The 12,500-nt window shown below is 48.6% G+C and overlaps 1 protein-coding gene across 1 annotated transcript in view; it reads right to left on the bottom strand.

Annotated features, from left to right (window-relative positions):
- Nucleotides 1–12,500, bottom strand: part of grin2aa (glutamate receptor, ionotropic, N-methyl D-aspartate 2A, a) — a 124,933-nt gene that overhangs the window by 16,567 nt on the left and 95,866 nt on the right. The window contains exons 6-7 of the mRNA XM_042087600.1: nt 8,990–9,192; nt 294–465 (exon numbers count right to left, since the gene is read on the bottom strand). Coding sequence (XP_041943534.1) covers nt 294–465; nt 8,990–9,192 — 375 coding nt within the window. The remainder of the gene's footprint in view (nt 1–293; nt 466–8,989; nt 9,193–12,500) is intronic.

A 12,500-nucleotide genomic window follows, 5' to 3' on the forward strand; every position in this document is an offset into this window, starting at 1 on the left:
CTCCCAAAGTTACTTATAGTGTGGAGGGAGAGAGTGTATGTGTGTGTGTGTGTGTGTGTGTGTGTGTGCATGTGTGCGTGTGTGCGTGCGTTCATGTGTTTTGTCTCTAAAGCAAGCTGGCAGTGGGAAATAAAATGCTGACCGACTCTCTGGTCAGTGGCCCCGCAGGCATCTCCTCCATTCATTAGCCACCCTGCTGCCCCTTCCAGTGGCGCCCACCGCCCCTCCCCAACCTGCGCCAGCCCTCGCCTCACCCCTCACCCCATTATCCCCCTTGCCCCTCCGGCCCTCACCTCTCCGACCAGGCCATTCCACACGTTGTTGATCTTCTTGCCGTGCCGGCCGTTGGTCACCAGGTACAGGTCGTAGGTGAACTTGACGTTTCTGGCGATCCGCTTCAGGATGTCGATGCAGAAGCCCTTGCAGCACTTTTTGATGTACGTCCCGCCTCCCTCAGTCGCGTTGCTGTGGATGGAGAAAGAGAACGAATGAGGCGCCCGACCAGACCAGACAACGAAAGTGATACAAATACAAGTGAGAAAAGGCACTCCCAAACGGAGGTGCTGGCTAGGATAATATATCCTAAACAAATGAGGACTTGAAGCAGGGCTCGACATTAATGGTCCACCGGTTGCCCGGTTGCCCTTGTCTACCAAATTGTTACAAGTGGCAACCAGATTTGGTTGGCTTTGGCAACCAAAATCTCATGCCTGGTTGCCAAGCTATCAACCAATTTCAACCACTTTTAAAAGTTAACGTTAAGCCCTGCAGGATTTGTCACGCATCCCTGTCTATTTCGATACTATTTATTGACCAACATTTCGACAGACAGCCTTCATCAGGGTTCCACCAATGAATGACAAGCACTGACTCAAATAGAGCATTCTGGGTACAAAGTACCAGATAATTACTGTAAGTGTTACAAAGTGAAGGACTCATAATCATGCTCATCAAAGATCACATTCATTACAGAAGGACAGAGCAGTCAGCTCTGGCCCGTTATTGGCCAGCAAGTCTGGAAGAGGAGGGCTAGAGGGGACAGTTAGGGGAGACATCATCACGCAAAAAAGACAGAGATGGTGTCTGTGATGCTGTCATGACACAGACAAATGCTAATGGGGGGAGGCAGAGGCAGAGGCTAAACATAGCCCCTGGAATGACTGCCTGTCTGCCTATACAAGGATCAGATGTAAACACACACACAAATACACAACAACACACACACACACCTGCCTTAAGCTGAGATTTACTCTTTTGTTATACCATACACTGTTTTAAGGCAAGAGAATGAAGAGAGAGAGAGAGAGAGAGAGAGAGAGAGAGAGAGGAGGCCGCACTATTGTGTGCTCGGTGCTCTAATAAAATTTCTTAATTATGATGAATAGAGAGTATTTCCCTGTGGGTCTCTCTCCTGAGGTCCAGCGCTCGCAGAGCCTGGCGGAGATTTGCGAGGCCTCGTATAAAAAGGAGAAAAAGAGGAAGAAAAAGAGGAAGAGGAAGAGGAAGAAGCGCCCGCGCTGAGCCAGCCACCTTTAATTGCGTCTGAGGCAAGAGAGGAGGGGAGGGAGGGGGCACCACACTCTCTATTTACAGGAGAGACTGCTCTGTTATTAGCCAACTGGAACAGGCACAGGTTCAGCCACGTGCTCCAAGATAACCTGCCATTGCCATTGGTGAACAATGGCAATGATGCATCCAGGCACTGTGTGTTTGTGTTGGACACTAAACCAGTGACACTCCTTATTTATATTTACGTTTACATTTATTCATTTGACAGTGACTTTTACCCAAAGCGACTTACAGCAAAAGAATAACATTTAAGCAGAGGAGACCTTAGCTGGGAATTACCACTGCATCTGTCAATACTAGTACTAGGGGGTAGGAGTTCCTACATCATAAGTGCTAGTCAAAAATGTCCTTATGTCAACAATTCTTCCATTTTGTGTCACATTTGGTGTCACAGTTGCGCTCTCTCACTCACAAAAACCTTTGTTAATTCCTTAATCGTATTTAACACAGGCCACTAGCCCTTTTTTGTCTCTCTGTGAAGAACACTGCATGACAGTGAAGCCCTCTGACATTAAGACAGCCACTGCTTTTTTCCCCCCTTAAGCTAAAACCCCAAGACAGGTAAGCAGGCCTGACTCAATAAGTGCCCATGGCTCTGTTTATTGACTGGCTTCCCAGACACAGTCCCACAGACAGCTTCATCGACCACACACAATGATCCGAGAGAGAGAGACACGGGTGCGTGTGGCCTCTTAGCTGCCAATGAGCGTTTTTTTGAAAATAAAAAAGGCCTCTCTTCTCCACTCCAAACACAAAGTGCATATAATCAATGAAATGTGATGAATGGCTGTGTAGATATAGGCTGAGAAGCTGCGCAGCGTCACAGTGACGCAGGCGTTTCTGGAAATAGCTGATCGGCATGAATATTAATGGCATTGCTGGAGGATTAAATAAACATCTGAATTAATATTCAGAATACTACGGCATATTTTATTTTATAAATACACCTGGTTAGCAGCTGACGGCCCAAAAAAGTGCCCAAAGTCAACGGCAAGTCGAATACTTTGGCTGAGGTGAGCGTGCCCCCCCCCCCCCCCCCCCAGTCACAATTACAATGCGACAATGTGGCCCTCCACCACCGCTGCTGCAGGGCGCCTCCGTCCTTCTTGAGGAAAAGCATTCTTCCTTCCTTCCTTCTATCCTTCCTATCCTTTCTTCCTTTCTTTCTTTTTTTTCCGACGAGGAAGCTGACAGGACAGAGGACGGCACTTTGCTGCATGCGTAATCACCGTACCATCTGTGAGCTCCCAAGGTCTCCTGCGCCGTCGAGTTCAGACGGCGCGCAACACTTAAACGAGCCCGGGCCACCTGGGAGCCTAATTTAACTTTTAGATTGAAGCTAATTACGACCAAGCTCACTCCGTGTCCTTTTGAGGATCAAAACTAGCGAGGAAAGAGTGCCAAGAATGGGCGAGAAGGAGGGGGGGGGGAAACACACAAACAGAGAACACAACAAACACCATTTATGAACTCCTGTGTGAAATAAATAAATAAACATCCACACAGACCCTTTCTCTCCCCCTTCCTCTCTCCCATCCTCCAGTTGTCATTCTATAGATGACTGACTTCTCCACTTCCTTCAAGAAGTTAACTTTTTTTGAAGTAAGGGGAAAGTTTTTTTTTCTTCTTTTTTTCTTTCCGGGACCACAAGAGCCGTTGAATAAATTACAGAGGCCATATGCGGCAACAGAAGTGTGTCTCGTCATCGTAAGGAGCGAGCTCTAGCTCAATCACATTTCCCCAGCTCGATTAATGGCTGGCACAGCCCTGCAGCCGCCATTCATTAATCAGAGAGAGCAAAGAGAGGCCTGTCTGACAAGGCCGGAACCGCCAGAGAAGGAGGAAGGCTGTGCAGAGCTGCTAATGCCGCAAAGGCATACATGTGCAAAAAAAATGAAATAAAGAAAGGTATTGACTTTTGTCAGATTCACAGGAGCGTATAACGAACCTTCCTGCATGGGTCTCCATGATATGAGAGAGAGAGAGAGTGGGGGAGAGGGAGAGAGAGAGAGAGGTAACGGAAAAGAGAGAGAGGGAGTGGGAAAGAGAGAGAGAAAGGGAGAGAGGGGGCAAGAGAGAATGAGGGAGAGAGATGCACTGCCTCAGCGAAATTTGTGGTAAAATCAATCTCGTCTTCCTCTCCCTCTCTTTCTCTCTAACACTCCCTCTCACTCACTCTTTCATTCTCTCTCTATCTCTCTCTCTCTCCCTGCAGTTCTATTACGATGACGCACTCAGTGAATTCCCCCAGCTCTTGGCAGCAGTTCATCCCTGAGTTTCTTGCAGCAGGGATCTATATCACTGAGCCTAGCCTCATTCTCTCTCTCTCTCTCTCTCTCTCTCTCTCTCTCTCTCTCTCTCAGAGCGCCAATAAGTGCCCGGCCAGTTCTGTCACGGCCCCCCTCTCACTTGCCCGAAACACCCCACCAATTAAGGATTATGAAGACACAGTGCCAACCGTGTTTGCTTGCTGTATCCACAGCACAGGGCGAATTCCCTCTCCCATAACCCCTTGTTATATGAGAGCCTAAGGTGGTCATCCACCAAAGATGGCACTTTGAAGGACCAGTAAAGCAATTATTACATTTGTGGGGTGTAGCGCCTGTCCGAGCGCTATAACGAAGCCCTGCAAAAAGTGCATTAGGCCGCCGTTTGCTTTATGGATTTTTGTGATCTCTCTTGCCAGGCCAGGGATGGCCTGCGTGGCAGACAAATAAGCAGCGGATGTAATGGATGGACACATTAGCTGTGGCTCCTAAAGCAAATTGGCTCTGCACTGATAATAACAATGTCACTCAGCTAGCCCAAACAAACGGGTCGGACTATTTGTATGACTGAGTTTGTGTGTGTGTGTGTGTGTGTGTGTGTGTGTGTGTGTGTGTGTGTGTGTGTGTGTGTGTGTGTGTTTGTGTGTGTGTGTGTGTGTGTGTGTGTGTGTGTAGCCAGTTTTGTAGACAGGAGTGGGTATAATGTGTTCGGTGTGTGTGTGTGTGTGTGTGTGTGTGTGTGTGTGTGTGTGTGTGTGTGTGTGTGTGTCTGTGTGTGTGTGGTTGAATGAATCACAACATTTTACCTTGTGAGCATATCTTGGCATGTAGCCATGCCACTATGAGCTATATGAAACTGTGTACGGGCAATCTGTATTTATACCATGTGTATAAGCATTTAGTGCTCTATTTCTTTTGCAGCCATGCATACATGCAATTGACTGCTTGTGTATGTTCAAATGTGCTTGTGTCCTGAGTTTACGTGGAACTTTTGAAATTCAAGGTTTTTATCAGTTTTGACATGCGTATGAAAAGCATTTTGACGTTCGGCTGAAGAATAGAGAACATAGTCATCTAATTTGGATACACTCCAGCAGGCCCATAGGACTAATGTTTAAGCCCAGTGCTCTGCTCACAGCGCGATCGCCGCTTCAGCTCACAGGTAACACAAAAGATGAACATTTGAATTCACCGTACTGTTAAGCAGCTTTGGTGTACAATATCGACTAAATGGACTGTGACAGAAAACGCTTTCATTTTCAGACAGCTTGACACGGCAACTCTTCTCTGCTCTCAACTATTCCAAAGGGCGACGCTTGGCACCAAATAAATTAAAAAGACAAAATGGCAAAAACAAAATGTGAGCTCCCCAAGGAGTTATATGACAGAAACTCTTTTTTTAAATGGCATGAATAAAAAATGTCAGTTACAGTAATTATCAGAGATTCTCGAGGGGCCTGGAGATCAAGCAGTCAAATGCACGGGGTCAAGGGGACATTTCTTTGAACGGAAGCTCAGTCTGCAGCACCAGGGTGATTGACAGCAATACGAGAGCTGTATGCTTAAAGGACCAGTCTGTGATTCTAGCAAACAGGTTGTTGATATTTCAGCTTATCAGCCGATCAAGTTACATCCATCTCTGTCATGCAGCAGAAGCAGCATGATGACTGAGCAACATTGGGTATGGTTCATCAGAGCCCCCTTGTTTTGTGGTCCATATACAAAGTCAAGACTGACAAACACACAGAGTAGAGTTTCTCCACACAGAACTGACAGCTAGAGGACTGTTAAGAGTCGGGCAAAAAGTATATTACCGTAATTTCCCAACTATTAGCCGCATTTTATAATTTGATTTTGCAACATTTCTTTAGCTATGAGGTTAATACACAGGGACAGTTAATATAGTATTCATATGGTTTTGTCTTTTTAACTTGCATAAAACACTGTCCAGTGGCTTATGCACAATGTGGCTAATACACAGGAAATTACTGTAGATTAGATGTGCATCTTTGAAGTCTCATGAAGCCACAGAGGTTGTATCAGGATAGAAGCACGCAACCTTTGTCATTTCCAAACTCCCCAGACTCCAGAGACCCCTACCCAGGCCCACTAAGGCGCTCTTGAGACCTGTCCACACATCATGGGACTGTTATCACTGCGACAGCAAGCAGACTGTACACATGATGAGAAGACGACTCCCTTACATGTGGTCTGCTTCATCAGCATCCGCTGCAGCGTCAGCGTCAGCAGCAGCACCGCGTTGAGCGAGCCCGCTTGTATGTTTTTACGATGACTGACACCATACTTATGCTGTTTGTTATGAGGGGGTTCGGATCCTGTCTGTCTGCCGAACATTTTTGTGCAGCGCTAGGATGAATGGCACAGAGCGCTGACTCAGTATTTGACTATCCATTCAGCAGAAAAAAAAAGAGAGCCAAATGGGGCCCCACAGCAAATCCCTGCATTACACGCAGAATATCAAAACTCTGTAGCCACTGCACCAGTCAGACTGTGGAGAGAGTAAACAGTGAACACCAAGCCATGCTGTGGAACAACTTATACCATGGACACTGTGGAGCATGGTGTGGTGTAGTGTGTTGTGGTGTGGTGTTGGGTGGTGTGGTGTGTTGTGTTGTGTTGTGTTGTGTTGTGGTGTGGTGTGTTGTGGTGTGGTGTGGTGTGTTGTGGTGTGTTGTGGTGTGTTGTGTTGTGGTGTATTGTGTTGTGGTGTGTTGTGGTGTGGTGTGGTGTGTTGTGGTGTGTTGTGGTGTGGTGTGGTGTGGTGTGGTGTGGTGTGATGTGTTGTGGTGTGTTGTGTTGTGTTGTGGTGTGGTGTGGTGTGTTGTGTTGTGGTGTGGTGTGGTGTGTTGTGGTGTATTGTGTTGTGTTGTGGTGTGTTGTGGTGTGGTGTGTTGTGGTGTGTTGTGTTGTGGTGTGTTGTGGTGTGGTGTGGTGTGTTGTGGTGTGGTGTGGTGTGGTGTGGTGTGGTGTGTTGTGTTGTGGTGTGGTGTGTTGTGGTGTATTGTGTTGTGGTGTGTTGTGGTGTGTTGTGTTGTGGTGTGTTGTGGTGTGTTGTGTTGTGGTGTGTTGTGGTGTGGTGTGTTGTGGTGTGGTGTGGTGTGTTGTGTTGTGGTGTGTTGTGGTGTGGTGTGTTGTGTTGTGGTGTCCTGCTCTGTGTTGTGGTGTCCTGCTCTGGGCTGTGTTGTGGTGTCCTGCTCTGTGTTGTGGTGCGGCCTCCTGCTCTGGGCTGTGGTGTGGTGTCCTGCTCTGTGTTGTGGAGCGGCCTCCTGCTCTGTGTTGTGGAGCGGCCTCCTGCTCTGGGCTGTGGAGCGGCCTCCTGCTCTGTGTTGTGGTGTCCTGCTCTGTGTTGTGGTGCGGCCTCCTGCTCTGTGTTGTGGTGTCCTGCTCTGTGTTGTGGAGCGGCCTCCTGCTCTGTGCTGTGGAGCGGCCTCCTGCTCTGTGTTGTGGAGCGGCCTCCTGCTCTGTGTTGTGGAGCGGCCTCCTGCTCTGGGCTGTGGAGCGGCCTCCTGCTCTGGGCTGTGGAGCGGCCTCCTGCTCTGGGCTGTGCTATGCTGTACTGGGTCGCTCTGCTCTACGCTTTGCTCCAGTGCTTGTTGCGAATGCTTCCACATGCATGAACGAACAGCGGCCCCCTTTACCCACTGTAGCCCTCCCGCCTGGCCTGACCGGCTCTTCCCCTGTGCCCCTTCTCCTCTCCTTCACTGTCCTCTCCTTCACTCTCCTCTCCTTTCCTCTCCTCCGCTCTCTTCTCCTCTCTTTTCCTCCTCTCCTCTCCTCCGCTCCACTCTGCTCTCGCCCGCTGCTCCCAGCCTCCAAATGAGCACTATTGCTGCCTGACTGGGCATCGGGCTGTCGGAGGGTAAGGCAGTGCAAAGGCACTGGCCTGTTAAGTGGACATGTGTGGCAAGCATGAGACACGTGTGCTGTGTGTAATGTGTGTGTGAGTGTGTGTGTGTCTGTGTGTTTGTGTGTGTTTGTGTGTGTGTCTGTGTGTGTGTTCGTGTTTGTGTGTGTGTGTGTGTGTGTGTGTGTGTGTGTGTGTGTGTGTGTGTGTGTGTGTGTGTGTGAGACGTGTGTATGTGTGTGTGAGTGTGTGTGTGTGTGTTTGCGTGCGTGTCTTCTTCAGTGAGGAAGTTCTGTGGCTCAGTCATCACAGAGCTTGTTACAGTGATCCTCGGAGATCATATATTCTTTGCCCTATTTAGCACTCCATAAAGCACAGTGGTGTTCAGGCCCTGTGTGCATTCCTTTAGGGGAGGGTGGATATTATTCAGCCCTGCCATTAATCACTGAAATACACCCCAATGGGACTCAGAGAGAGGAGGCCATTTCACAAGATCCATTTAAAGAAAATGTGACTGTGTGTGTGTGTGTGTGTGTGTGTGTGTGCTGCATATCTAATCAGCCTATTAAAAGCCTGTAAGCTGTGCTGGGATCATGTGGAACGTGTAATGTAAGTGCTGAATGCAGTCGCGGGGTCAGAAAGGGAGACCAGCTGGGACATCTTCAGGGGGTCTTCAAGAGTCCACGGCCATTAGCAATGTTTTGTGCAATATAACAAATAATGAGTTTTATTCAGACCTGCATGTTTTGTTTAAAAAGTGAGACAAAAAAGGTAACAAAGCAGGGGAAACTAACAAAAGTATAACAGTTTGTGTTTATAGAGAGAGAACCCAGAAAAAGAAACGCCAGTGTTCTTCCACTATGGCTCTTGCCGTTTGATGAAGTGGGGCATTTCAGGTGAAGACGAGGCCCTGAATGGGGGGAAATGGGTATCAAATGGAGGGAATATGAGACAGCCAGGGAGGAGGAGGGCAAGAGAGAGTGATGGGGTTTTAACCATCGAATGGAGAAAATGGTGTAGCAGCAGGAGACGAGGCATGGGGGACGAGAGCGAATGAGAGACACAGATACGGATGGAGAGAGGAGAGAAAAAGAAGGAGGGAGAATAAATTAAAAAAGTGGGATAGAAAGAATAAGGGAGGGATGAACAGCCAGCGACAATTAAGAAGAAAAGTGGGAGACGGAGAGAGGGAGAAACGATTACCCAGTGAGAATAAGGAAGAGGAGAAGAAACGAAGGAGTCAAAAGTAAAAGAAAAGAGGAGTAGAATGAGAGAGAAGGACACTTACTCTTTGATGTACTTGCGGCAGGGCACAGAGTTCCTCATGCAGGTGCCGGTGCGTCGCTCCACATTCTCCACGATGACGAAGGGGGCCTCCTCCAGGGTCACGATGCTCAGATGATTGTCGTCGGGCTCGGCGTCGCCAAACGCGTTGTAGCGTGGCCACACGGGGAACTTCAGGGTCAGGGTCCGGTTCTCCCACTTACCCATCTGCAGAAGAGGAGAGAGAGAGAGGGAGAGAGAGGAAGAGTGAACCGAATAGATAGAACCCGCTCCCCTTTTCCCTCGATACACCCATGGGGCAAAACCACAGAGCACAACAGACTGTGACACAGCTCTCTTGAGCTCACACACATACACACACACACAGCTCACTGGGGAGCAGAGAATCATATTGCATGACAGCGCATCAACAACAAGGACAACATATCCATCACTGGCCTGTGCACAGTGGCATATGCATGCTCTGCAGCAACTTGTGGAGGACAAATCTAGAACCAACTCAGGAAAAGGTGCATAAATACCAGAGAATGGGGCCCAGGTAGAGGATGACAAGCATCATTTATTTACTCCCATAAATAAGCATACATACACTCTTAAAACAAATGTGTTGAAAACAACACAACGTGCATTGTGCACAACACATCTTTATGTCCAGATAGGGACAACACATTTTTTGTGTCACATTCGTTTTTAGAGTGTATCAGAGATGTAGACTTTTATTTGTTATGGGTGTGTGTTTCGACATGTATGGATGCACAAGGTCTCTCTGACCCAAATAATCTTGCTTGCATATGTACAATACCCATTTATATATTATTATATACTATTATTTACATAGTATTATATATAGGAATGTTTGTATGCTTGACTGATTGAGCTCCTGTTTAAGAATGTCCATCCAGGTCTTGTGCAATGTGCACCCGCGCCCTGCATCCATGTGAGTGTGCTGGGAGAGGGGTGTGATATGAGGCAGATTTGGGCCGACTGCACTGCAGGGCATGTGTCAGGCGCGCCGAGGCGTGGTGATGAGATCGATAGCTGCCGTGACGTGGCATGACGTGGTGTGGTGTGGAGTGGCGCTGGAGTGACGCTGCTGGCTAACCCGCACACCACAAAACATCTGGGCTAATGCTGCTAATCCCATCGCTGTGTCACTGCAGTGGAGAATAATCCTGTTCCACCCATGCTCTCTCTCTCTCTCTCCCTCTCTCTTTCTCTCTATCTATCTGTCTCTCCATCCCCCTCTCTCTTTTTCTTCTTCCTCTCTAAGAGTCTCTCCCCCAGCAACACCCCCCCCCCCACACACACACACACACACACACACTCAAATGCCTCTCAGAATATGACAGTGACCAAAAACCCGCTGCGCTAATTTTGTGTGCCACTGATGGACGTGACAGCCACCGCAAGCGAGAGAGAGACAGAGAGAGCGAGACAGAAAAAAACAGAGAGAGAGAGAGAGAGAGATAGAGACAGAAAAAACAGAGAGAGAGAGAGAGAGAGAGAGAGAGGAAGACAGAGAGAGAGAGAGAGAACCACCCGGAGCCACTTATCCAGGTCAAGCAGGCCTCGCAGTGGACTGACACTTAGCATCGAGGCCTGTTGGCGAGCCTGGGTCAGGCGCGGGTCCCAATAACACCGCCAGGCTCCATGCCCTGCCTTGGCGCCTCAGCTGGTGACGGCTTCTGTCCACCAGGCTTTTGTTTTGCGATGTGTGATAAATGCATTAAGTCCATCTCTGTCGATTCAAGCTAATGGTGTGTGTGTGTGTGTGTGTGTGTGTGTGTGTGTGTGTGTGTGTGTGTGTCTGTGTGTTTGGGGTGATCTGTCACTCAGTGGACTCGTGAATAAAAGAGTATCAAACAGCATGGCTTTGTTTGCCAGTGATGAAGAGAGCGGGAGGGACAAGATAACCCAGATATCATCGGACTTGCCAAGCCGTCCCGGAGCGGGCGTGGCCCGGAGCCGGCACGGATCCGTCAGGTGCTCGTCAGATCAGGGCCAGATGCATTTCAAAAATCTGTTATCGGCGAGCGCTACGAGGCGCTTCCACGGAAGGTTCTACGGAAAGCACACCCTAATTAGTCTCATCGGAATAATCAAAGAGGATTTACTTTCGCGTACGTCACAGCAGATGAAAAGGCCTCATTGTTTCGTTTATTTGCCCAGGTCTCGCAAAAGAACATCCCTCCACTTTCATTCGCATTGTGCCAGGATCAGGGATTCAACTCTACGTAATGCCGCCCTGAAAGCCTGTAGAGCATAGAAATAATTCCCTTTGGCTTGTACATGTCAATACCCATAGTGCTCGCATTAGAAGTGAGACGGACGCGGAATACCTGTCCCGCATCCCGATCGTGGCGTGTCGAGGTCCCGTATTGATGACGAGCCGACGAAGCAGAAGAGCCGCTGAATAATTCAGTTTGTTTTGAAGGCCGGTGATGTCACCACGCCTCAGAAATATTACGGAGCCGACCATGCCAGTGGCACATGGGAAACAGCGGCAGTGCTCCGTGTGATAAATTGTTAATGTAACAGGATTCAGAAATTGCAAATGTTCACTCTTGCCCCCCTCCTCCCTCCCTTTTTTTTATCTCTTTCTCTCTCTCTCCCTCTCTCTCTCTCTCTCTCTCTCTCTCTCTCTCTCTCTCTCTCTCTCTGTCTACCCCTCATGCACTCGCTCACTTGCCCCCTCTCTCCCTCCTCCTCCCCTCTGTTACACTTTGGAGCATTCAAGCATTCAAGCTGACTTTACATAAAAAAGTGCGCTGCCTTTGAAGTTCTTCTTGAACTGCCCTTCAAAACTTTACACACACAGAGAGACACATGTGAGGCGCACACACACACACACACACATACATACGCCGCCTGCTTGTGTGGGCTCTGTCTGTCACACACCTAGTGACAGACACACACACACACACACACACACAGATAGTAGAGAGATAGAGAGAGAGATTCTGTTTCTCAAGCACATCACATACACACTGTCTCTTCTGCAGAACAGAGGGTGCAGGAGAATTCCCACTCTGTCCAGTCTCATTTTCCCACGTTCATTTTCTCTGACAGCAGACCCTCGTCCAGACTAAGAACACATTAACACACACACACACACACACACACACACATTCACACTAAGAACACACACACACACACACACACACACACACATTCACACTAATAACACATTCACACACACGCTTACACACCCACACACACACACACACACACACACACACACACACACACACACACACACACACACACTCACACTAAGAACACACACACACACACACACACACACACACACACACACACACACACACACACATAGTATCTGACGTGGCCCGCCAAAAGCCCTAGAGCCCAGCCCAGCCCTTCATCTCTTTAAGGCACAATTGCATTCAATTAGATTCAATCCCGGCCAGCGCATCAAAATCAATTTCAATACAGCAGGCCTGCAGAGGAGAGGGGCTCCAGGAGAGAGGAGAGGAGAGGAGGAGGAGAGGAGAGGA

This window comes from Alosa sapidissima, chromosome 3 (assembly GCF_018492685.1).
Source record: "Alosa sapidissima isolate fAloSap1 chromosome 3, fAloSap1.pri, whole genome shotgun sequence".
Classification (NCBI taxonomy): Eukaryota; Metazoa; Chordata; class Actinopteri; order Clupeiformes; family Clupeidae; genus Alosa; species Alosa sapidissima.